Consider the following 24,361-nt stretch of genomic DNA (forward strand, 5'->3'; position numbering starts at 1 on the left):
AGAAAGCACCAACAGAATAGAGAAGAGCTCTGTATGTGTTATGTAAGCTGGCTATCCGCTCTCCTGGCATGCCAAATTTAGTTAATCATTGTATTTCTTTTTTTAACTCAAATGTTTTTTTATTAAATATAAGAGTACAATAAAACATTTCATATTAAGGTATACATTTCCATTTTTCCCACTTTTAACCCTCCCTTACCCATCCCACCCCCCCTCCTTCCCTTTTAGACAGCTCACGCCTTCCTCTTAACATATCCTGTAGTATTATATACGTTATCCATATACAATAACTTTAATTTGTACACGAGTACATCATAAATATATAGGCGAACCCTCCTCAGGCCTAACTTAATCATTGTATTTCGCATACACTAAGAATTCGTAAAAAAAAAGTGTTAATAGAACTTTTTTGTGCCGTTCTTCTGTATTTCCGCTTAGAAAATTATAAATCGCCCTCTAACTGAGTATGACGGGCCGGGAGTGTAGCCCTGCACACTGTCACACTACCCAATCAGTGTCACATTGTGTAGGGTCCAAGGGAATGGTAACACCCAGTTGCCAATTTATTCATACATTTCTAGGAGAAATAAAAGAATAACATAAGACATAGTAATTAGAAAAGTTGAAGAATTGATGGGAAATACAAGTACTTAATAAAACAAATACGGTATGTTAGAGGGGTTGACTTGGTATACGTTAGACACATAATAATCATAAAGAGATTTTCAGGTGAAAATAAGTTCTCTTATCTAGAAGATAAGACTGTAGGGGTATGGAACCAGCACCAATCAACAGAACATGGCATTTGTATACCCAATACAGCACTTTAAAGGGACTCTGTCACCTGAATTTGGAGGGAAAAATTTTCAGCCATAGGGCGGGGTTTTCGGGTGTTTGATTCACCCTTTCCTTACCCGCTGGCTGCATGCTGGCTGCAATATTGGATTGAAGTTCATTCTCTGTCCTCCATAGTACACTGTACTCCATAGATTGCCTGCAGGCCGGGTGAAAGGATTAACTGTAATTTCACCCGGCCTGCAGGGACAGGGGGAGTGGTACTTTAGCCCAGGGGGGGTGGCTTCACCCCCCCCCCCGCGCGGCTACGATCGCTCTGATTGGCTGTCGAAAGTGACGTTTCACTTTCAATCAGAGCGATAGTAATATTTCACCAATGAAAATTGGTGAAATATTACAATCCAGCCATGGCCGATGCTGCAATAGCATCAGCCATGGCAGGAGATCGTGATCTGACCCCCCCCCCCACTGCCACCAATCGCCTCCCCTCCGGTCCTCCGTCCTGTCAAATGCTCTGCTCCGCTCCTCTCCGTCCTCCTGTCCGCCCCCCCACCCCGCTGTCCGCTCCCCCCCGCTGTCCGATCACCCCCCCTCATACTTACCGACCTGCGACCCTCCCGGTGTCCATCCGTCTGTTCGATGGGCGTCACCATCTTCCAAAATGGCGGGCGCATGCGCAGATTCGTTACAGGTACATTTTGATCGCTGTGTTAGGTTCTATCACAGCGATCAAAATAAAAAAATAATAAATAAACCCCCCTTTATCCCCCCATAGGTAGGGACAAAAATAAAATAAAGAAAAATTTTTCTTTTTTTTTTCTTTGCCCCACTAGGGTTAGGGTTAGTTCACACTGCGTCTAAGCAGTCCGTTAGACGGACTACGTTACACCATGGCATAAATGCGGTGTAACGTAGTCTGTTACGGCCGCCATTGACAGCAATATCGGACGCATCACTAGCGCACGCCCACAATGGGCGTACGCTAGGGATGTGCTGTCATTGAGTGACGGACCCGAAGACGCGGGCTGCAGCATTTCCAGGTCCGTCACTGCTAGCGCAGATAGAGCTAGCAGATGCTCTATCTGCGCTAGCGCGATGCAAACGTTGGCACTTGCGCTTGCAGCAGCCCGTTAGCGTATGTGCTGAATGGGCTACTGCTAGCGCAATGTGAACCTGGCCTTAGGGTTAGGGTTTGGGTTACGGCTAGAATTAGGGTTAGAACTAGGGTTAGGGTTAGAATTAGGCTTTGTGCACACGGTGCGGATTTGGCTGCGGACCTGCAGCAGATTTGGCTGCGGATCGTAGCAGTTTTCCATCAGGTTTACAGTACCATGTAAACCTATGGAAAACCAAATCCGCTGTGCCCATGGTGCGGAAAATACCGCGCGGAAATGCTGTGTTGTATTTTCCGCAGCATGTCAATTCTTTGTGTGGATTCCGCAGCGTTTTACACCTGTTCCTCAATAGGAATCCACAGGTGAAATACGCACAAAAAAAACACTGGAAATTTGCGGTAAATCCGCAGGTAAAATGCAGTGCCTTTTACCTGCGGATTTTTCAAAAATGGTGCGGAAAAATCTCACACGAATCCGCAACGTGGGCACATAGCCTTAGGGTTAGGGTTGGAATTAGGGCTAGGGTTGGAAATAGGGTTAAGATTAGGCTGTGGTTAGGGTTATGGTTAGGGTTAGGGGTGTGTTGGGGTTAGGGTTAGGATTAGGGTTGGGATTAGGGTTAGGGGTGTGTTGGGGTTAGGGTTGTGGTTAGGGGTGTGTTGGGGTTAGGGTTGTGATTAGGGTTATGGCTAGAGTTGGGATTAGGGTTAGGGGTGTGTTGGGGTTAGTGTTGGAGTTAGAATTGAGGGTTTCCACTGTTACGGCACATCAGGGGTCTCCAAACGCAACATGGCGCCACCATTGATTCCAGTCAATCTTGCATTCAAAAAGTCAAATGGTGCTCCCTCCCTTCCGAGCCCTGACGTGCGCCCAAACAGTGGTTTACCCGCACATTTGGAGTACCAGCATACTCAGGACAAACTGGGCAACAATTATTGGGGTCCAATTTCTCCTGTTACCCTTGTGAAAATAAAAAATTGCTTGCTAAAACATAATTTTTTAGGAAAGAAAAATGATTTTTTATTTTCACGGCTCTGCGTTGTAAACTTCTGTGAAGCACTTGGGGGTTCAAAGTGCTCACCAGATAACTAGATAAGTTCCCTGGGGGGGTCTAGTTTCCAAAATGTGGTCACTTGTGGGGGGTTTCTACTGTTTAGGCACATCAGGGGCTCTGCAAACGCAACGTGACGCCCGCAGACCATTCCATCAAAGTCTGCATTTCAAAAGTCACTAATTCCCTTCCGAGCCCCGACGTGTGCCCAAACAGTGGTTCCCCCCACATATGGAGTATCAGTGTACTGAGGACAAACTCGGCAACACCTATTGGGGTCGAATTTCTCCTGTTACCCTTGTGAAAATAAAAATTGCTTGCTAAAATATCATTTTTGAGGAAAGAAACATGATTTTTTTATTTTCACGGCTCTGCGTGAAAAATAGATAAGTTCCTTGGGGGTCTAGTTTCCAAAATGGGGTCACATGTGGGGGAGCTCCAATGTTTAGGCACACAGGGGCTCTCCAAACGCGACATGGTGGCCGCTAATGATTGGAGCTAATTTTTCATTCAAAAGTCAAATGGCGCTCCTTCTCTTCCAAGCCTTGCCGTGTGCACAAACAGTGGTTTGCGACCACATATGAGGTATCGATCTACTCAGGAGTAATTGCCCAACACATTTTAGGATCCATTTTATCCTGTTACCCATGTGAAAATGAAAAAATTGAGGCTAAAAGAAATTTTTTGTGAAAAAAAAGTACTTTTTCATTTTTACGGATCAATTTGTGAAGCACCTGGGGGTTCAACGTGCTCACTATGCATCTAGATAAGCTCCTTGGGGGGTCTAGTTTCCAAAAAGGGGTCACTTGTGGGGGATCTCCAATGTTTAGGCACACAGGGGCTCTGCAAACGCAACGTGACGCCCGCAGACCATTTCATCAAAGTCTGCATTTCAAAAGTCACTACTTCCCTTCCGAGCCCCGACGTGTGCCCAAACAGTGGTTCCCCCCACATATGGGGTATCAGTGTACTCAGGACAAACTCGGCAACAACTATTGGGGTCGCATTTTTCTTGTTACCCTTGTGAAAATAAAAAATTGCTTGCTAAAATATCATTTTTGAGGAAAGAAACATGATTTTTTTATTTTCACGCCTCTGCGTGAAAAATGGATAAGTTCCTTGGGGGGTCTAGTTTCCAAAATGGGGTCACATGTGGGGAAGCTCCAATGTTTAGGCACACAGGGGCTCTCCAAACGCGACATGGTGTCAGCTAAAGATTGGAGCTAATTTTTCATTCAAAAAGTCAAATGGCGCTCCTTCCCTTCTGAGCCCTACCGTGTGCCCAAACAGTGGTTTACCCCCACATGTGAGGTATCGATGTACTCAGGAGAAATTGCCCAACACATTTTAGGATCCATTTTATCCTGTTACCCATGTGAAAATTAAAAAATTGAGGCTAAAAGAAATTTTTTTGTGAAAAAAAAGTACTTTTTCATTTTTACAGATCAATTTGTGAAGCACCTGGGGGTTCAAAGTGCTCACTATGCATCTAGATAAGTTCCTTGGGGGGGTTTAGTTTCCAAAATGGGGTCACATGTGGGGGAGCTCCAATGTTTAGGCACACAGGGGCTCTCCAAACGTGACATGGTGGCCGCTAATGATTGGAGCTAATTTTTCATTCAAAAGTCAAATGGCGCTCCTTCCCTTCCGAGCTTTGCCGTGTGCACAAACAGTGGTTTGCGACGACATATGAGGTATCGATCTACTCAGGAGAAATTGCCCAACACATTTTAGGATCCATTTTATCCTGTTACCCATGTGAAAATGAAAAAATTGAGGCTAAAAGAATTTTTTTGTGAAAAAAAAGTACTTTTTCATTTTTACGGATCAATTTGTGAAGCACCTGGGTGTTCAACGTGCTCACTATGCATCTAGATAAGCTCCTTGGGGGGTCTAGTTTCCAAAAAGGGGTCACTTGTGGGGGAGCTCCAATGTTTAGGCACACAGGGGCTCTCCAAACGCGACATGGTGTCCGCTAAAGATTGGAGCCAATTTTTCATTGAAAAAGTCAAATGGCGCTCCTTCCCTTCCGAGCCCTGTCGTGCGCCCAAACAGTGGTTCCCCCCACATATGGGGTATTGGTGTACTCAGGACAAATTGTACAATAACTTTTGGTGTCCAGTTTCTCTTTTTACCCATGGGAAAATAAAAAAATTGTTGCTAAAACATCATTTTTGTGACTAAAAAGTTAAATGTTCATTTTTTCCTTCCATGTTGCTTCTGCTGCTGTGAAGCACCTGAAGGGTTAATAAACTTCTTGAATGTGGTTTTGAGTACCTTGAGGGGTGCAGTTTTTAGAATGGTGTCACTTTTGGGTATTTTCAGCCATATAGACCCCTCAAACTGACTTCAAATGTGAGGTGGTCCCTAAAAAAATGGTTTTGTAAATTTTGCTGTAAAAATGAGAAATTGCTGGTCAAATTTTAATCCTTATAACTTCCTAGCAAAAAAGAATTTTGGTTCCAAAATTGTGCTGATGTAAAGTAGACATGTGGGTAATGTTATTTATTAACAATTTTGTGTCACACAACTCTCTCGTTTAATAGAATAAAAATTCAAAATTTGAAAATTGCAAAATTTTCAAAATTTTAGCCAAATTTCCATTTTTTTCACAAATAAACGCAAATATTATCGACCTAAATTTACCACTAACATGAAGCCCAATATGTCATGAAAAAACAATCTCAGAACCGCTAGGATTCGTTGAAGCGTTCCTGAGTTATTACCTCATAAAGGGACACTGGTCAGAATTACAAAAAACGGCCAGGTCTTTAAGGTCAAAAAAGGCTGGGTCATGAAGGGGTTAATCCTAATAGAATAGAAAAAGCTGAGCACAGTTCTTGCAGACCCATGATTAATGGAGATAAAGGTACCCAGGTCTGCTAACTAGTGCAAACCCCCACCAATCAATGATTTATCACCTATTCTGGGGACAGGCGATAACTTGTTCTCATCAGATAACTCCCTTTAAATTATACTAGCTGTAAATGTTTAAAAAATACTGTCCAGTGGGTTGAGGTATGTGTGGAAAAATGCTTTTATAAGATTGCTTTAAAAATAGAAGTGTTAATAGTTTATTTTTAGCCATTAAAGGGAACCTGTCACCCCCAAAATCGAAGGTGAGCTAAGCCCACCGGCATCAGGGGCTTATCTACAGCATTCTGGAATGCTGTAGATAAGCCCCCGATGTATCCTGAAAGATGAGAAAAAGAGGTTAGATTATACTCACCTGGGCGGGCGGTTCGATCCGATGGGTGTTGCGGTCCGGGGCCTCCCATCTTCATAGGATGACGTCCTCTTCTTGTCTGCATGCTGCGGCTCCGGCGCAGGTGTACTTTGTCTGCCCTGTTGAGTGCACAGCAAAGGACTGCAGTGCGCAGGTGCTGGGCCTCTCTGAGGCACCTGCGCACTGCAGTACTTTGCTCTACCCTCAACAGGGCAGACAAAGTACGCTTGCGCCGGAGCCGCAGCGTGAAGACAAGAAGAGGACGTCATCGTAAGAAGATGGGAGGCCCCGGACCACGACGCCTATCGGTCCGGACGGCAGCGGGACCGCCCATGGGTGAGTATAATCTAACCTCTTTTTCTCATCTTTCAGGATACATCGAGGGCTTATCTACAGCATTACAGAATGCTGTAGATAAGCCCCTGATGCCGGTGGGCTTAGCTCACCCTCGATTTTGGGGGTGACAGGTTCTCTTTAACAAAATGCTAAGAGAATGAACAAAAGAGATATCTAAGTCAAATCAATATTTGGTGTAACCATCCTTTGTCTTAAAAAATGAATCAATTCTTCTAGGTACACTCGCACAAAGTCAAGGAATTTGTAAGATTATAGTGAGCTGTATGAGTAACCAATTCTACCAAAAGGGATAATGATCATCATTTTCATATGTTGGTTAAAAGACAGTCATTAACTGAAGCAGCAGTATGGGAGGCTTGAAAGTAGGTGAGGAACAGTCAGACTCTTTTTTTTTTTTTTTTTACAAAGCGGAGATTCTGGAAGACAGTTTCATGTCACAGGTTGTACACTATGGCTATTCTGAGCACAGCAACAAGACACACGGTAGTTATACTGCTTTAATTAATATCTCTCCCAGGCAGTTTTCAAAGCTATTCAAGCTCTTTTGTAGCATCACCAAGAAATGAGCAACCATAATGACTGTAGACACCATGGCCTGCCAAGGAAACTTAGTGCTGCAGATGAAAGACACACCATGCTTAGTTTTTTTGAAATAAGAAAAAGTCCAGCATTGACATCAGTTGAGAATTGGCAACAATCAGTGAGAATCAGCTACTGTTTGGATAAGTCTGGCCAGAAGTGGTCCTCATGGAAGTATTGCATCCAAAAAGTGGTACCTTTGACATGGAAACAAGGTCTAGCCACTCAACTATACAAAAAAAAACTAAGCATCTAGGGTGCAGAAAAATAACAGCAGGTGCTATGGACTGATGAGTCAAAATTTGAAATATTTGGCTGTAACATAAACCAGTTTATTCCCTGAAGGGCTGGAGAGGGTTACAGTAATGAGTGCAAGCAAAAGTAATGCATCATGGAAATTCCTTGCAAATTTGGTGCTAAATTTCAGAAAAAAGAGTTCCAAGAATCTTTGTTTCTCCTTGTGGAGAATGACATGTTAAGCAGGAGGAGACTCCTGTGGGAAATATGCAAATTGTCTCTTCAGAGAGGAAGAGGACTAGAACTCTAGTGCCACCTATTGGAAGTAGCAATCCTGAAAGTCAATGTCGACCCTTTAACGAGCCTTGTCACATGAAGGAGATATTTCCCACAGGAGCATTGCGGCTTTAAGTCTCCTCATCTTGGCATGCTTAACATGTCAATCTCCGTAAGGAGAAACGATACTTCTTGGATCCAGGTTAGATGCCTCTCACACAGCCAAACCAGATCTCATACTTTGCACTGACGAGGGGCAGTACCCCGAAACACAGTGTCTGCAAATTGAGATTTTGGAATGGGTTTTAGCCTGCCTGAGTGATGTGGCAAGGCTCGTTAAAGGGTCGACATTGACTTTTAGGATTGCTACTTCTAATAGGTGGCACTAGAGTTCTAGTCATCTTCCTCTCTGAAGAGACAATTAGCAAATAGAGTTGAGAATTACATCAGAATTAATGGTGTCCTCAATATAGGCAGATGCATTCCCTGGAGGCATCTGATTGGCACCAAATTTATTCTGCAGCAAGACAAAAACCCAAAACATACAACCACTGTAACTAAGAAATACCTTCAGCATAAAAAATAGCAAGAACTCCTGAAAGTGATGATATGATCCCCACAGAGGCTGAACTCCACATAATTGAATCAGCCATGCAAACTCATGACATGCTTAGGTAGCAGTATCCAACATATCGAGGAGCTCAGTGTCATAGGCTGCTACCTTTGTTACAAGACAGTTTGCAAAAATGTATGATCTAAACAAGAGTTCTTGATCATGAAAATATCAATTTTCATGATTTACTTTTACATGGACCTACAATAGAAGTCTTTATTTCTTGAACTATGGATTGAGCTGGAGAACACTTTCTCGCCTGCGTATTTACATGCTACATAACACCTTTGTGTCCGGTGAGCTAGCATTGTTTTACTCTATCTAGAATGCATAACCCGGGCCGCTAACTTTTGGCAAATAATCATAATTACAATGTTGTGCATTTTTTATATCTTACTTTGCAATTTTGAAATAAACTTGTAAATGTTTATTTGAGTTCCTCCACACGATTTGCACAAGGCTGGGTTATGTGAAAGTGTATATTTCAGACATCACACATTCTAGGGTGTCTCTCTTTTGAGTCTGGGTCTGCAACACAACCTTATCAAAATTTGCGATAAAACTGTGTCAACCACAGTGGGGTATGTGGTATTTTATTGGGTTACAGTAGAATAAAGAAATGTAAAAACAGTAGCATTCATATAAAAACCCAGACACAAAGCTATAAAATTAGCTAATGATAAAACAATTTATTAATCTAAAATATAAATATCACATAAACAGCAACAACCTGGCATTATGAATAAAGCCTCTGAATGTCAAGCATCAAACCTAAAAACTTGATTATAAAACTAAGGTGAACATGAAAAAGAGCGCAAAAGAGGTACAGGGAAAATACTTCACATGATGGTCTTAATATTAGGACATTTTCTAGTTCTGCGTCTATGTATAAATGTCCTTGCTGATGTTTTCCCACTATATTATTTTCATGCCAATGTAACTTTTAACTCAAAACAGTACCACCTCCTCCATTGTGGTCGGTGCCATTTTATGTAGGGAAGTGATAATATGCAATTTTCCAGTATCTTATTTGTCTAAAGATGTTATATGTAAGGAAAATGTATAATAAAGATGACAAGTAGATTTCTATTGGCCACTTTGTGAATTCTCTGGGAACTCAGTCCATGATGAAGCGGTGTCTTTTTTAACATATCTATTACGTTACTTTAGAAGACTTGAGTATCGATGACAGAATAGTGACATATGCTACTTTACAGGTGTTCCTTGTGGAGAAAGCTGGAAGAAGATCCCTTTATATCATTGGTTTGGCAGGAATGTGTATTTGTGCTGTAATCATGACGATTGCTCTAGCTTTGCTGGTAAGATCAATATGAGAAACGTTAGTCCATCCTCTTTCTTTTACAGTCACATATTAGTCAAAATCAGCTAAGAGTGATCATCAGTAAAGGCTTAAACTTATACAACTTCTTTATGTCTTCCAGCACAGCCATTCTGGGATGAGCTATCTATGTATGGTTGCCATCTTTCTCTTTGTAATATTCTTTGAAGTTGGACCTGGTCCTATTCCATGGTTCATTGTTGCTGAGCTTTTCAGCCAAGGTCCAAGGCCTGCAGCTATGGCGGTATCTGGATTCTGCAACTGGACATGTAACTTCATCATTGGAATGTGTTTCCAATACATCGCAGTGAGTATAAAACCAACATTTATTCTACATCTAGTGCAGGGATGGGGAACACTTTCCTGCAAAGGGCCGTTTGGATGTTTATCCGATTATTCGCAGACCATACAAAATTATCAACTGCTAAAATTGGTCAAACATTTAATTAACTTACACCTGACGTGGTGGCCGAAACTGCTTCTCTTTGGTGTTATTGATGATGATCCTACTCACAGTTACTTTTCCAGGTTTGAGTGGCTCAGTCTGGAGCACAACCACTTTTTGCAATAAGTTTTGAATAGCACTGCTGGCAGCAGTAAGTTTTTTCAAATACAGATGCATATTTCAATGCATGTCTCATCAAAGTGGGAAATTCATCTTTGCTCATGAAACATTTATAGAACTTCAGCAGTGAGAGATCCTCTGTATACATCACATGGAGAAATGGAGACTGCTGTCTACATTATATAGGAGATACTGAGACTGCTGTATATACATCACATAGGAGATGCTGACACTGCTGTATATACACACAGTGACATGTAAAAGTTTGGGAATCTCTGGTCAAAATTACTCTTATTGTGAGCAGTCAAGAAAGTTGAAGATTAAATTATCTCTAAAAGGCCTACAGTTAAAGATGACACATTTCCTTTGCATTTTAGGCAAAAACAAATATATTGTCATTTTCTTTTTTTTTTTTTTCATTTTAAAAAGTACAAAAAGGAAAACGGGCCAGTGCACAAGTTGGGCACCTTTGGAGATTTGTGTGCCCAGATAACTTTGATTCACTTTGATTAAGGTTTCAGACCTTAATTAGCCTGGGTTATGACTTGCTCTTTCTCATCATTAGAAAAGGCCGTGTGATGCAAATTTCCCAGTTTTATAAAAACCCAGCCTCCTCTAACCTTTTGCCAACAGCAACTATGGGTTCTTCTAAGCAGCTGCATAGCACTCTGAAAATGAAAATAGTAGAGGACCACAAAGCAGGAGAAGGCTATATATAAGAAGATAGCAAAACGTTTTCAAGTTGCTCTTGCCTTAGTTCGAAATGTGATTAAGGAATGCCAGTTAACAGAAGCAGTTAAGGTCTGTAAGGCCAAGCAAAATTTCAGTGAGAGCTCCTTTGGGATTGCTGCAGAGGCAAATCAGAACCCCCGCTTGACTGCAAAAAGAACTTCAGAAAGATTTAAAGACTCTGGAATTATGGTACTTGTTCTACTGTTCACAGACACCTGCACAAATGTGGCCTTCATGGAAGAGTCATCAGAAGAAAACCTTTCCTGCATCCTCATCATAAAATTCAGTGTGATAAATATGCAAAAGAACATCTAAACAAGCCTTGATGCATTTTGGAAACCCGTCCTGTGGACCAATGAGGTTAAAGTAGAACTCTTTGGCCACAATGATCAAAGATAGGTGTGAAAAAAAAGGGCACTGAATTTCAGGAAAAGAACATCTCGCTGAGCCCACATCTTTTCTGGCACATGTCAGCTGTTTTGAACATTTTGGTGTAGATACGATCTTTTGATCGCCTGTTATTGCATTTTAATGCAATGTCGCGGCGACCAAAAAAACCTAATTCTGGTGTTTTGACATTTTTCTCTCCACGCCGTTTAGCGATTAGGTTAATCCTTTTTTTTTATAGATCGGGTGATTCTGAACGTGGCAATAGCAAATATGTGTATGTTTGATTTTTTTTTTTTTATTGTTTTATTTTGAATGGAGTGAAAGGTGGGTCATTTGAAATTTTATATATATTTTTTTTTTTAAGTTTTTTTTTCCACTTTTTGCATGCTTCAATAGTCTTCATGGGAGACTAGAAGCTGCCATAACACGATCAGCTCTGCTACATACAGGCAATGATAAGATCACCTGTATGTAGCAGAATACCTCACTTGCTATGAGTACCGACCACCGGGCGGCGCTCATAGCAATCCAGCAGTGACAACCATAAAGGTCTCCAGGAGACCTCTGGTTGTCATGCCAACCCATCGGTCACCTGCGATCACGTGACAGGAGTCACAGATGGGCAGATTTCTTGTGTGATTGCCGGAAGTGTATGTTAAATGCATCAAAGGGAGGGTGTCCAACATCGGCATACTATTACGCCCGATGTCAGAAAGGGGTTAATGACATTTCATCTTCAGCTTCCTTAAATGTTCACAATAATAGCATTTTTGACCAGGGGTGCCCAAACTTTTAGATGCCACTGTAATATACACTGAGACTCTGCTGTATATATATCGTAGAGGATACACTGAGACTCTGCTGTATACATCACATAGGAGACACTGAGACTATGCTGAATACATAACTAGGAGACAGACTGCTGCATATACATCTCTCAAAGGCTCATTGTTGTATATACATCACAGAGGATACACTGAGATCCTGCTGTATACATCACATAGGAGCCACTGAGACTATGTTGTATACATAACTAGGAGACACTAAGACTGATGTATATAGATTTATCAAGGGCTCACTAGGTGAGATAAATCCCCTAATCCTAAAGGTACCGTCACACTAAGCGACGCTGCAGCGATACCGACAACGATCCGGATCGCTGCAGCGTCGCTGTTTGGTCGCTGGAGAGCTGTCACACAGACAGCTCTCCAGCGACCAACGATCCCGAGGTCCCCGGTAACCAGGGTAAACATCGGGTTACTAAGCGCAGGGCCGCGCTTAGTAACCCGATGTTTACCCTGGTTACCATCGTTAAAGTAAAAAAACAACCACTACATACTTACCTACCGCTGTCTGTCCCCGGCGCTCTGCTTCTCTTCACTCCTCCTGCACTGACTGTGAGCGCCGGGCAGCCGGAAAGCAGGAGCGGTGACGTCACCGCTCTGCTTTCCGGCCGCTGTGCTCACAGCCAGAGCAGAGAAGCACAGCGCCGGGGACAGACAGCAGAAGGTAAGTATGTAGTGGTTGTTTTTTTTACTTTAACAATGGTAACCAGGGTAAACATCGGGTTACTAAGCACGGCCCTGCGCTTAGTAACCCGATGTTTACCCTGGTTACCAGCGAAGACATCGCTGAATCGGCGTCACACATGCCGATTCAGCTATGTCAGCGGGAGATCCAGCGACGAAACAAAGTTCTGGACTTTCTTCCCCGACCAGCGATATCACAGCAGGGGCCTGATCGCTGCTGCCTGTCACACTGGACGATATCGCTAGCCAGGACGCTGCAACGTCACGGATCGCTAGCGATATCGTCTAGTGTGACGGTACCTAAAGGTTCACTTTGCAAACGTATAATGGGCATTGGTGCAGCAGACAGGTGAGGTACACAAGACACAGATAGCAGACAGAAGACTGTTAGCAGATATAATGGAAGCCACAGGCAGAAAGGTAGCTGAGGTACTGGAAGCAGCAGGCAGCTAGGAGATATCCTAGAGACCACAAACAGGTTGCAAAGGTACTGAAGAATGCAGGCAGACAAGTAACTGAGGTACTAGAAGCTGCAGACAAACAGGAACTGCCAAGCAGACACGTAGAATAGGATCTGGAACAAGTAGGAGTGGTACTGGAAGATGGAAGCAGACTGGGTGTGTGTCTTTGTAGGCCTTATGAAGGCCTACGAAGCTCAATACATGGGAGCACCCCATGGTAGACAGGAGACCTTTAGCAGAGGTACTGTAAGCAGCAAGCAGACAGATAGCTGATGCATGGATGCTGCAGGCTGTCAGGAGACCTAAAGACTGTAGACAGGTTGCAGAGGTACTAAAAGCTGCAGGTAGACAGATAACTGAGGGACTAGAAACCACAGATAGACAGGAGACTTCTTGGGCACTCCAGACAGGTTGCAGAGGTACTGGAAGCCGCAAGTGGACACATAGCAGAGGTCCTGAAAGACAGGGAACAAGTGGCAGAGGTACTGGAAGCCATAGGCAGACAGGAAACTCCTGAAGATCATAGACAGGTAGCAGAGGTATTGAAAGCCACAGGCAGGGAGGTAACTGAAAGCAGCCGAAAGCCAGGAGACATCCTTGAGACCACAGACAGATTGTAGAGGTACTGAAAGCCACAGGCGGGCAGGAGACATCCTGGAATCTGCAGACGGATATATAGCAGAGGTCCTGGAAGACATGGAACAAGTAGCAGAGGTATTGGAAGCTGCAGGCAGACAGAAGACATCTGGGAGATTGCAGACAGGGAGTAGTAGCACTGAAAGCCACTGAAAGCCACAAGCAGACAGGTAGCACAGGGACTGGAAGCTACAGGCAGCTAGGAAAGGTTATGGAGAATGTAGACAGGTTGCAAAGGTACTGAAAGCCATAAGCGAACATGGAGCAAAGTTCCTGGAAGACAGGGAATAAGTAGCAGAGTTACTGGAAGCTGCAGACAAGAGATATCCTGGAGACCAAAGACAGAAACTATGCACAGACAAACTAAAAGTTTTAATACCAAGACACAGGTGATGTGCGGCACAAGAAAGTTTGATTTGCTGGGGGTGGGGAGCAGAGCCCAGACCCAGGAAAGGTGTGTGACAACATCACATAGGATATACTGAAAGTGTGCTGAATACACATTACATAGGATGCGCAAAGACTGCTGTAAATACATCAGATTGAGACACTGAGACTACTGTTACATCACATATGATACACTGTGACTCCGCTGTATATACATCACATAAAATAAACTGAGACTGCTGTATATATCTCACTAAGGAGACACTGACACTCTCCTGCTATATACATCAAATAGGAGACACAAACTGCTGGACAACATCTGCAAAGAGTTTGTATGTTCTCTCCGTGTTTGCGTGGGTTTCCTCCGGGTACTCCGCTTTCCTCCCACATTCCAAAGGCATACTGATAGGGAATTTAGATTGTGAGCCCCAACGGGGACAGCGATGATAATGTATGCAACCTGTAAGGCGCTGCATAATGTTAGCGCTATATAAAAATTAAAAAAAATAAAAAAAAATAATATATTTCGTAGAATACATTGAAACTCTGCTGTATATAGATCTCATAGGATAGAGTGAGACTGCTGTCTACACATCACATATGAGACACTAAGACTGCTATATACATCATATAGGAAACTCTGAGACTGCAGTACATAGCATGTACTCTGAGGTATATGCATCACATTGAATTCATAGAGACTTCTGTGTACATCACATAGGTAGGAGAGGGATAAGAGAACAGAGCACACTAACTCCATCTATAAAGAATGTCCAGACACTGGCCAACGTCAGACGTAATCTAGCAGTCTGTGCACTGTGGTGGAATTCTGGAATTAATTATGCATATTAGCATGCGCACATGCGTGCAACTTCTATTGAAAAAATAAAGGACCAGTAGTCAGAAAAACAGGACTGGTGGCATAATTGCCACAGTTCATCTGGAATCTGCCCAGTGGTGAGACCAAATAATTTAAAGGATATTAGTCATATCCAACATAGTGAGCATACTGTATATAAATATTCATATGTGCTTAAAGCTGAATTAGTTCTTATAAAAAAGAGTCCGTTGTTACTAATGCAAGTTGGAAAAATACATCACATTCTGTTTTGTGTAATTTTTGTAATACTTGAAACCTGGATGTCATTTTTTGAGGCTTTTAATTTATTGTAAAACATAGTTATGCTTTCTACCAAAATATTATATGTTAGATGGCTTTATAATGTATTACATATTGTTATATTGTATTTTTTTAATTTAAACTGTTCTGTATAATACGTGGGTCACATATAAAAGTAAAATATATAAGGTTCTCTTTGCTCTAACTTTCAGGACGCTTGTGGGCCTTACGTGTTCATCATATTTGCAGTTCTCCTGTTCGGTTTTACCATATTCACATACTTTAAAGTTCCAGAAACTAAAGGGAAGTCCTTTGAGGAAATATCTGCGGAGTTCCGCAGGAAGAAACTCAAGGGACACAAGGCTACAGAGATGGAGTTTCTGGGATCAAGCACAGATGCTTAAGCTCTTTGATGTCGGGACAGCTGTTTTTATATTTCTAAAAAAAATATTTTATGAGAAACAGGGTGAAAACAGGGCTTCTTGTTTTTATGGATCATTATTTTTATAAACCTGAACATAAACAGTAAGTGTTTTGTATGTATGCGAGGAAATTAGCAAAAATGCATCGAGAACCCTTTCAATATCTGCAACAATATGCTCAGGTAGTTCTTGTATACAGATGAAAAATATACTACAACTGTACTACCATCCTCATCATCATCTGCAGAACTGGCACTGAAACCTTATGGTTCTCGTTCTATGTTTTATGCATTGCAATATATTTTGGATTTCTGCAGAAAGGAAATGTGAAGTTAGATGAAAGTATTAACATCATCCAATAGCTAAATCCAAAATGATTGACCCACAGGCAGTCTATTTCCCAGACTGCTTAGGGTGATGCGGTTAGTTGATGGCTACTTGAAAGGTTTCGTATATTTTGTAGAATAACTGACATATTGCATATTTGTCCAACGTCACAGAAAACAATATAGCCATAAGACTAAGGCTATCGCATTTTGCACTTGAGCTGTAAGTATAAACCTATAAGTATTATAAAGCACATGCTGACTATGAGGTATATTGCTTCTAAAAATGAAACGTAAAGTCAACAAAATGGGCACAAAATCCAACCCAAACGTCACTTAGTTTGTTGAATATCAGTAAAAACGCCCTTTATAAGGGTAGTCCAGGTTAGAAAACATGTTTTCAATGCCGTTTTAAGAAATATTGGGGGCAGTCCCCCACTAAGGAACCTAATATAACTGAAATGGATAGCAGCAACCTAGCTTTCGGACACCCAGCAGGTCCATGCACTACACACACACAATCCATTCTTTTCAAAGGATACTTTGCAATTCCGTATAAACTCGCCTACTAGGTGACACCACATTCATTCCTTGTATTCTGGGTTGATATTTTTTGGTCAGCTGGGTGAACCTAATAAGTTTGCCAATAGCCTCATATAACTCACAGCTTGGTAGAGTGCTCATGTGTTTTTGATAGGGACAGCCCCTGCCAAAAGCTTTGGAAGTTGCTTATAGTACTGTGCACAAATTTTAGGCAGGTACAGAAAAAATACTGAAATCTAAGAATACTTTAAAAAATAAATATGTTAATATTAAAAACATGCAAAGTGAGTGAAGAAAAGAGAACATCATTGAGTCTGTTTGGAACTGAAAAGTAGAGACAGAGGGATTTGCACACAACGACATCCACAGAAGATTTGTGGTTAATTCTCTAAGATGTTTGGAACAACCTCCCTGCTGAAGTCCTTTAATGACACAACAAATACTGAGTTGATTTAGATTTTTCTTTTGTTCATTCACTTTGGAGTTTGTTAAATTGATAAAAATAAAGTATTAAAGATAAACTATTATCAGAAAATTACGTACTGATTACATTTTTTGTGCGTTTAATGTATTTTGTTTTTTTACATAGCACGATCTGTATTAAAAATAACAATCTTGCAAGTTTCACACTAGATATTAGGGGTTTTTGTTTCAGGAAATAATACATGTACATAGTTACAGTGGTCAGATCCTGACCATATATTTTGTATTGTAGTGTCTACTGAACTTGTCCAAAGATCTGATGTAGTCCTCAAAGGACAGGAAGTAATAGCCTAAAAAGGGTCCACAAGCCAGTGTGAAAATTTCAAGATTGCAAATGTTATTTTTTTCAATAACGTGATATGAAAAAAAAAAATGCATTACAAAACAAAATACATACAGCTTAAAAATCTGATTTAAACAGTAGGTAATTTTCTGATAATACCCTCCCTTTAACACTTCTATGTTTGACAGCAGTCTTACTTTGCAGAATTTTTTCCTCGTCTCTCAAAAACATTGCATTGTTCTGTATATCTCAGGAAATAAAGGGTTCTAATTTAAGAATTCTTGACCTTGATCTCCAGTCACATGTTCCCTTAATGAGTATAGGAGTCATTAGACCAAAGCAGTTCAGTATCAATGTAACAAAATAGAAAAATTAAATGAAAGTTGTCAAGAGCAGCGCCCATAGGGCAGGGTTAATAGACACAGATTGTGGTCCAAATCCAGACCAAAAATGAACATCAGTGTCTATTACTGTATGTGAAAATCAGGACAAATGTTTGAAATCAGTAAATTTTGACACATATAAAGTATTTGAGGCAGATAATTGCATTTTACAGTACCAGAGCGGTCACCAAAAGCACATGAAAAATGGCCCAATTCATTATTGCATTTGAACCTTTTTTTGTCTAGTTTTTGGTGTTTTTCACCTCTTTTTTTTTTTATTCGTGTCTTATTCTTCTTTTAATTTGTGCCTTTTTCTCAGCGAAGTTTGGTGTTTCCAGGTGTTGGGTGATTCAACAATTGCAATTTTTTTTTAAAGTTTCTAAACTTTTGGTCAAAAAAGGTAAAAGACAAAAATAAAAAATATTTTTTATTTTGTGCAAAATTCATGAACCACAGTCACCATTTTAAAGAAAAACATCAACGAATACCACAAGAAAAAAAAAAAAAGAACAATGACTTTAAACAACATAAATGATGAATTGGGCATAAAGTGCTTTGAAGGTGAGAGCACAATCTGTTCTATATAGTGGATGTGCTAGACTCAGCCCCAGGAAGCCTGCTTCTGTTTAAGAAAAATAATAGCTATAATACACAGGTGATCAACTTATAATAAAAGAAATGATAAAATCTTACATATCAAAAACAGTTTTTCACTTTTTCCAAAATATCAATTTGTATTTTCTCTCTACATCCTGTTTATAGAGGTGCACCTGAGTTTTAGAGGTATTCCCCACCAAATGTACATATTGTTAATATAGATTCAACACGAGGGCTGTTATTCCTGAGAAAAATGGAATCTTTCTAGGGGTTTGCAAATTTACCAATTGGCTAGAAAATGTCAAGACTCAATGCTGTCGGCACATCATGTGTAAAGACCCCGGACGGATCATTCAGCATATTGTTTACAGCTCTACTGGTCTGTTACATCGTTTTCATTTGTGTTATTAGAAATTGATTCTCACCATTTTGAAAACATACTTTTTTTTATATAATCAAATATTTTCTGATAATTGGTATGTCTGTGCTGTCACTTATCATGGAATCGAAATTCCTGGCGTGAAGAAATGGCCAAATTTTGCCATCAGCACAGCCTGTCTTATTTTGATTTGTTAAAGGGAATTTGTCGCCAGGTTTTTGCTACCCCATCTGAGCGCAACATAATCTAGAGACAGGAACCCCGATTCCGGAGATGTGTCACTTATTAGACTGCTTGCTGTCATTTTGATAAAATCACTGTTTTATTTGCTGCAGATCTAGGAGTGCTCTGAATGCTGAGCTCTGTATATCCCCGCCCACACCACTGATTGACAGCTGTGTTTACAGAACAAAGCTGCCAATCAGTGGTGGAGGGCGTGGTTATACAAAGCTCATGAATATGGAGGACTACCTGGCAGCAGGTTTACTAGTCCTCTAGTGATCATCTCCTGCTGATAACAATGATATTATCAAAACTACACTAAATGGCATAGTGAGTGACACATCGCTGGAATCAGTGTCTATCTCTACATTATTCTGCTCTCAGATTAGGTGACAAAAACCTGGTGTCATACTCCCGTTAATATCAGCTGCCTATGTATAGGAGATTGTATGCATCATATACCACTGTACACTAAAGATTTTTACGCATTTGTATATAATGTTCCTACACAATCTTGTATTTCCCTATGTACACTTTGATGATAGAATAATGAATTTTCCCTAATTTTATATGCCTCAGTTTATGAGAATTTACAATAGTCACATTTGCAATAATGAAACACATGATTAATTATATGTACTACATTGCAATAAATGTGTTACCATTGTGGCATTTTTGATAAATGTTATATTAATTTTAATTGAGATGCTTTTACTATTTCTCCTAGCATTTTAAAATAAATGTCATTCTTGACCCATAATGCAACTTATTAAACAGTTTTCTTTTTCATTTAGAATAGTCCCTGTTCCTCCCTTTACTAGTAATAGAAGCTGTAGGAGACAAAGGAGCGCAAATAGGGTCTTATCCCACGGATTTCAATATTGTTTTTTTTTTTTTACGACGTAGTATAGAAAGAAAGCATATGTGTCAGCTGCCGCAGGTCCGCGGGTCGGCAAACGACCATAACAGAAATGTTATAGAGGAAATTTGTGGATTGTATCCACGCTGCTAGACAATTCAAATACAGACGTGGTTGAAAACATTTCTGATCCTCCCTTTAGCATAATGGGGACATAAGTAAACTTTTTTCTAAACATAACATGTTAGGCAATTTTTTTTTCAACCCATCTTCAGGTCTGTGAGTTAAATAGATGTGATCTGTAAAGCGAAGCATAAAATATAATAGTGAGTGAGAATAATCTTTGTGAGCCATAGCAAATGGCTCTGTGTATCATTGGTATATATTGTTTTACTGACGAGAGTATACATGGGAAATTGTCACTTACTACTTACTATGGCCGATATGATAAGTTTTCTCATCATATCATGATTGCTATGTGGAAACTTAACTTAAAGGAAATCTGTCACCAGGTTTTTTCCACTTAATCTGAGAGCAACCTTATATATAGATAGAGACTACAATTCCAATGATATGTCACTTACTGGGCTTCTTGCTGTAGTTTTGATAAAATTACTGTTTTATCAGCAGGAGATTATCACTAGAGGACTAATAAGCCTACTTCCATGTAGTCCTCCTTATTCCTGACCTGTAAAATGCTGCTTTCACCACTAATCTCAGCTTTTTACCTATGCACAGTGTACACAGAAAGCTACCAATCAGTGGTGTGGGCGGGGTTATACAGGGCTCAGCATTCAGAGAACTGATAGATCTGCAGCAGGTGGAAGTGCAAATCACAAATGCAGCAAGCAGGCTAGCGCTGGAATTAAGGTCTCTGCCCATAAATCATGCTGCTCTCAGTTGGGGTAGAGAATGGATCAGAAACTTGTATGAGTATCTCACAATAATCTATATATTGTATATTAATAGAAATAATTCCAAAAATAATTAGCAAGGACCATAGAAGGAGGTTATATACCATTCTAGCCAATATCATATAGAGAATATGTGTAGAGAACCCACATTCTCAAAGTTAAAATTAAATAACATGAACTTTATTAGAAATCATTAAAAAGATACATACACAGCCAGCCAAAGATTGGCTCCAACAACCAGCAAAGGTAATAATATAATAATAATAATAATTTTATTTATATAGCGCCAACATATTCCGCAGCGCTTTACAAATTATAGAGGGGACTTGTACAGACAATAAACATTACATCATAACAGAAATACAGTTCAAAACAGATACCAGGAGGAGTGAGGGCCCTGCTCGCAAGCTTACAAACTATGGGGAAAAGGGGAGACACGAGAGGTGGATGGTAACAATTTCTTTTGTTATTCGGACCGGCCATAGTGTGAGGCTCAGGTGTTCATGTAAAGCTGCATGAACCAGTTACCTGCCTAAGTATGTAGCAGTACAGACACAGAGGGCTAATACTGCATAAAGTGTATGAGAACAAGTCAAGGTCAAGGTATCAACATATAATAGAAAACCTTTAGCTTCAATAGTGCAGAAAAAGAAGGGATCAGATATAGATAAATGGTATAGATCAATGTAAGATAAAAGAAAGTCACCAAATAGCACATTCTTTGAGAATATAGTCATATAACTAATAATATGCAATAGCACAGAGTAACAAGTATAAACGGTGCCCTATATGGAGACAAATTCCCAGTCAAAAATTGGTATAAACAACACCAAACCAAAGATGTATACATAAGAAAATAGCAAGTAATATTATCAGAGCTGTAAATGTGGTGCCAGTGCTTCCCTCGGAAGAAGACACTGGCGCTGAAATGCACCTAGGAGTCCCTGGCACCACATTTCCAGCTCTGGTAACATTGCTACTTGTTACTTTGTGCTATTGCATGTTATTAGTTATATTCTTACAGATTGTGCTTTAAGGTGACTTCCTTTTATCTTACATTGATCTATACCAAGTATCTATACCTGATCCCCCTATTTATCTGTACTATTGAAACCAAAAGTTTTCTTTTATATGTTGATACCTTGACCTTTGCTGGTTGTTGGTGCCAATCTTTGGCTGCCTATGGATGTACCTATTTAATGATTTCTATAAAGGTCATGTTATTTAATCTTAACTTTGATAATGTGGTTTCTCTATAACTGTTCTCTATACGATATTTTCTCAAATGGGGTAGCAAAAACCAGGTGATAGATTAGTTTTAAAGTGTTTGGTGGCATTCTATATGTGTAGTTATGTAGTTGGGTGAAATTGAGTGACTTATGTTTGGTGAGCAAAGTATCAAAATGTCTGTATATGTATCTATTAAAGGGGATTCCCAGTCAAAACCGATAAGTCTGCAGTCACTCTGTGAGACGGCAGATTTATCAATCCCTCCAGTGTGCGCTGCAGGGATTTGCCGGTTTCAGACCTTGGACTGTAGGGTATGTATGTTACACATACCCCCAGCCAGTTGGCGCAGCCTTGCTCCATACACTTGTATTGAGCCGAGGCCGCACCCCGACCAGTGGTTGTGTTCGACAAGTGTAAGGAGAGTGAGGCCGTGTCTACTGGCTGGTGGTATGTAACTCATATTACTCATAAATACCCTCAGAGCCCAAGTGTGAAACCGGCAAAACCCCGCAGAACACAGTGCATGCGCCGGGGGATTCATAAGTCTGCAGTCACACAGAGTGACTGTAGACTTATCAGTTTTGACCGGACAACCCCTTTTTTTTATAACATGTTCACTGTTTAAGACTATTCCTACTAATTGTCAGAGCACAAATTGGATTACTCAAAGTCATTGAATCTTTTTAAGGCAAAGTTAAGGTGACCAAATAAAATCTAAGAGACCAATGTGTGTAGTAAGTTTTAATCAAAGTTTATAAGCATGCCATTGCACAATAGTGTTTTGCTATTACAAAATATGGAGTATTTTTGAAAATTTGTCAGAACAAATAGTTTGTGAACTTTGAACAAAATGTTACATCAGACAAAGAGAACCGGAGTGAGCAAGCTGAATCCTTGGTACAGGGAAAACAAATTCTACAAGTCTCATATCACCAATATGAAATAGTAATTACATTTGCAGTCATGGACAAAAATGTTGGCCCCCTTGAAATTGAAGGTGAAGCCGAAGTCCAGCGTGGGTGATATCCATAAAAAAATACCTTTTATTCTGTTTTCATTAAAAGCACATAAGTCCAAAATCCATCTTTATATCCAGAGACACAAAAACGGGTGATTCCTGCCAGTGACAGTCACAGGCTTAAAGTGCAATTAAAATCATGCGCGTTTCAGCGGTCGTGACGCCTTAGTCAATGACTAAAGGCAAATTCAACCTAATTTCACACAAAACCCCGAGAATTGTTTGCACCCTCAACTTAATATTTGGTTACACATCATTTGGAATAAATTAATGCAATCAATTGTTTCCTATAACCATTAACAAGCTTCTTTCACCTCTCAACTAGAAGTTTGGACCACTCTTCTTTTGCAAACTGCTCCAGGTCTCTCATATTTGAAGGCTGCCTTCTCCCAACAGCAATTTTAAGATCTTTCCACAGGTATTCAATGAGATTTACATCCGGACTCATTGCTGGCCACTTCAAAAATCTTCAGCACTTTGTTTCCATCTGTTTCTGGGTGCTTCTTGAAGTATGTTTGGGGGTCAGTGACCTGCTGGAAGACCCATGACCTAGGGGACAAACTCAGCTTTCTGATACTGGGCATTTTGGTTTATTCACATACATTTTGGCAAACTGTACTCCAGATTTTTATGTCTCTTTATCAGCAGTGGGGTCCTCCTTGGTCTCTTGCCATAGCATTTCATTTTATTCAAATGTCGACGGATAGTATACGCTGACACTGATGAACCCTGAGCCTGCAGGACAGCTGGCATTTCTCTGGAATTTAATTGGGGCTGCTTATCCACCATCTGGACTATCCTGTGTTGCAACCTTTCAGCAATTTTCCACTGCCGTCAATGACCAGGGAGGTTAGCTACAGTGCCATGCGTTGTAAACTTCTTGATTGTGTTGTGCACCATGGACAAAGGGACAGCAAGATATCTGGAGATGGACTTGTAGACTTGAGATATTTGATATGATATTTTTCAAAAATTTTGGCTCTCATGTCATCAGACAGTTCTCTTCTCTTTCTGTTCTCCATGCTTAGTGTCCAACACTTGTTTTAGGTGGAATTTTCATATTGACCACACCTGTTACTTGCCACAGGTGAGTTTGAATGAGCATCACACACTTGAAACAAATTTGTTTACCCACAATTTTGGAAAGGTGTCCATTTTGGGGGTTTTGCATGAAATGATGTCCAAATTGCCTTTTTTTGTGTTGTTCCCATACACACAAATGATATAAACATGTGTATAACAAAACATTTGTAATTGCAATAATTGTCTGGGATAAATATTTAATTTTCTTGAA

At 40.4% G+C, this 24,361-nt stretch overlaps 1 protein-coding gene across 1 annotated transcript in view; it reads left to right on the forward strand.

The window, feature by feature from the left end:
- Positions 1-19,814, forward strand: part of SLC2A2 (solute carrier family 2 member 2) — a 110,978-nt gene extending 91,164 nt beyond the window's left edge. The window contains exons 9-11 of the mRNA XM_069727331.1: positions 9,467-9,568; positions 9,692-9,895; positions 15,621-19,814. Of these exons, the coding sequence (XP_069583432.1) occupies positions 9,467-9,568; positions 9,692-9,895; positions 15,621-15,812 (498 nt within the window). The 3' untranslated portion in view covers positions 15,813-19,814. The remainder of the gene's footprint in view (positions 1-9,466; positions 9,569-9,691; positions 9,896-15,620) is intronic.
- The last annotated feature ends 4,547 nt before the right edge of the window (positions 19,815-24,361 follow it).

Source organism: Ranitomeya imitator, chromosome 5 (genome assembly GCF_032444005.1).
Source record: "Ranitomeya imitator isolate aRanImi1 chromosome 5, aRanImi1.pri, whole genome shotgun sequence".
Classification (NCBI taxonomy): Eukaryota; Metazoa; Chordata; class Amphibia; order Anura; family Dendrobatidae; genus Ranitomeya; species Ranitomeya imitator.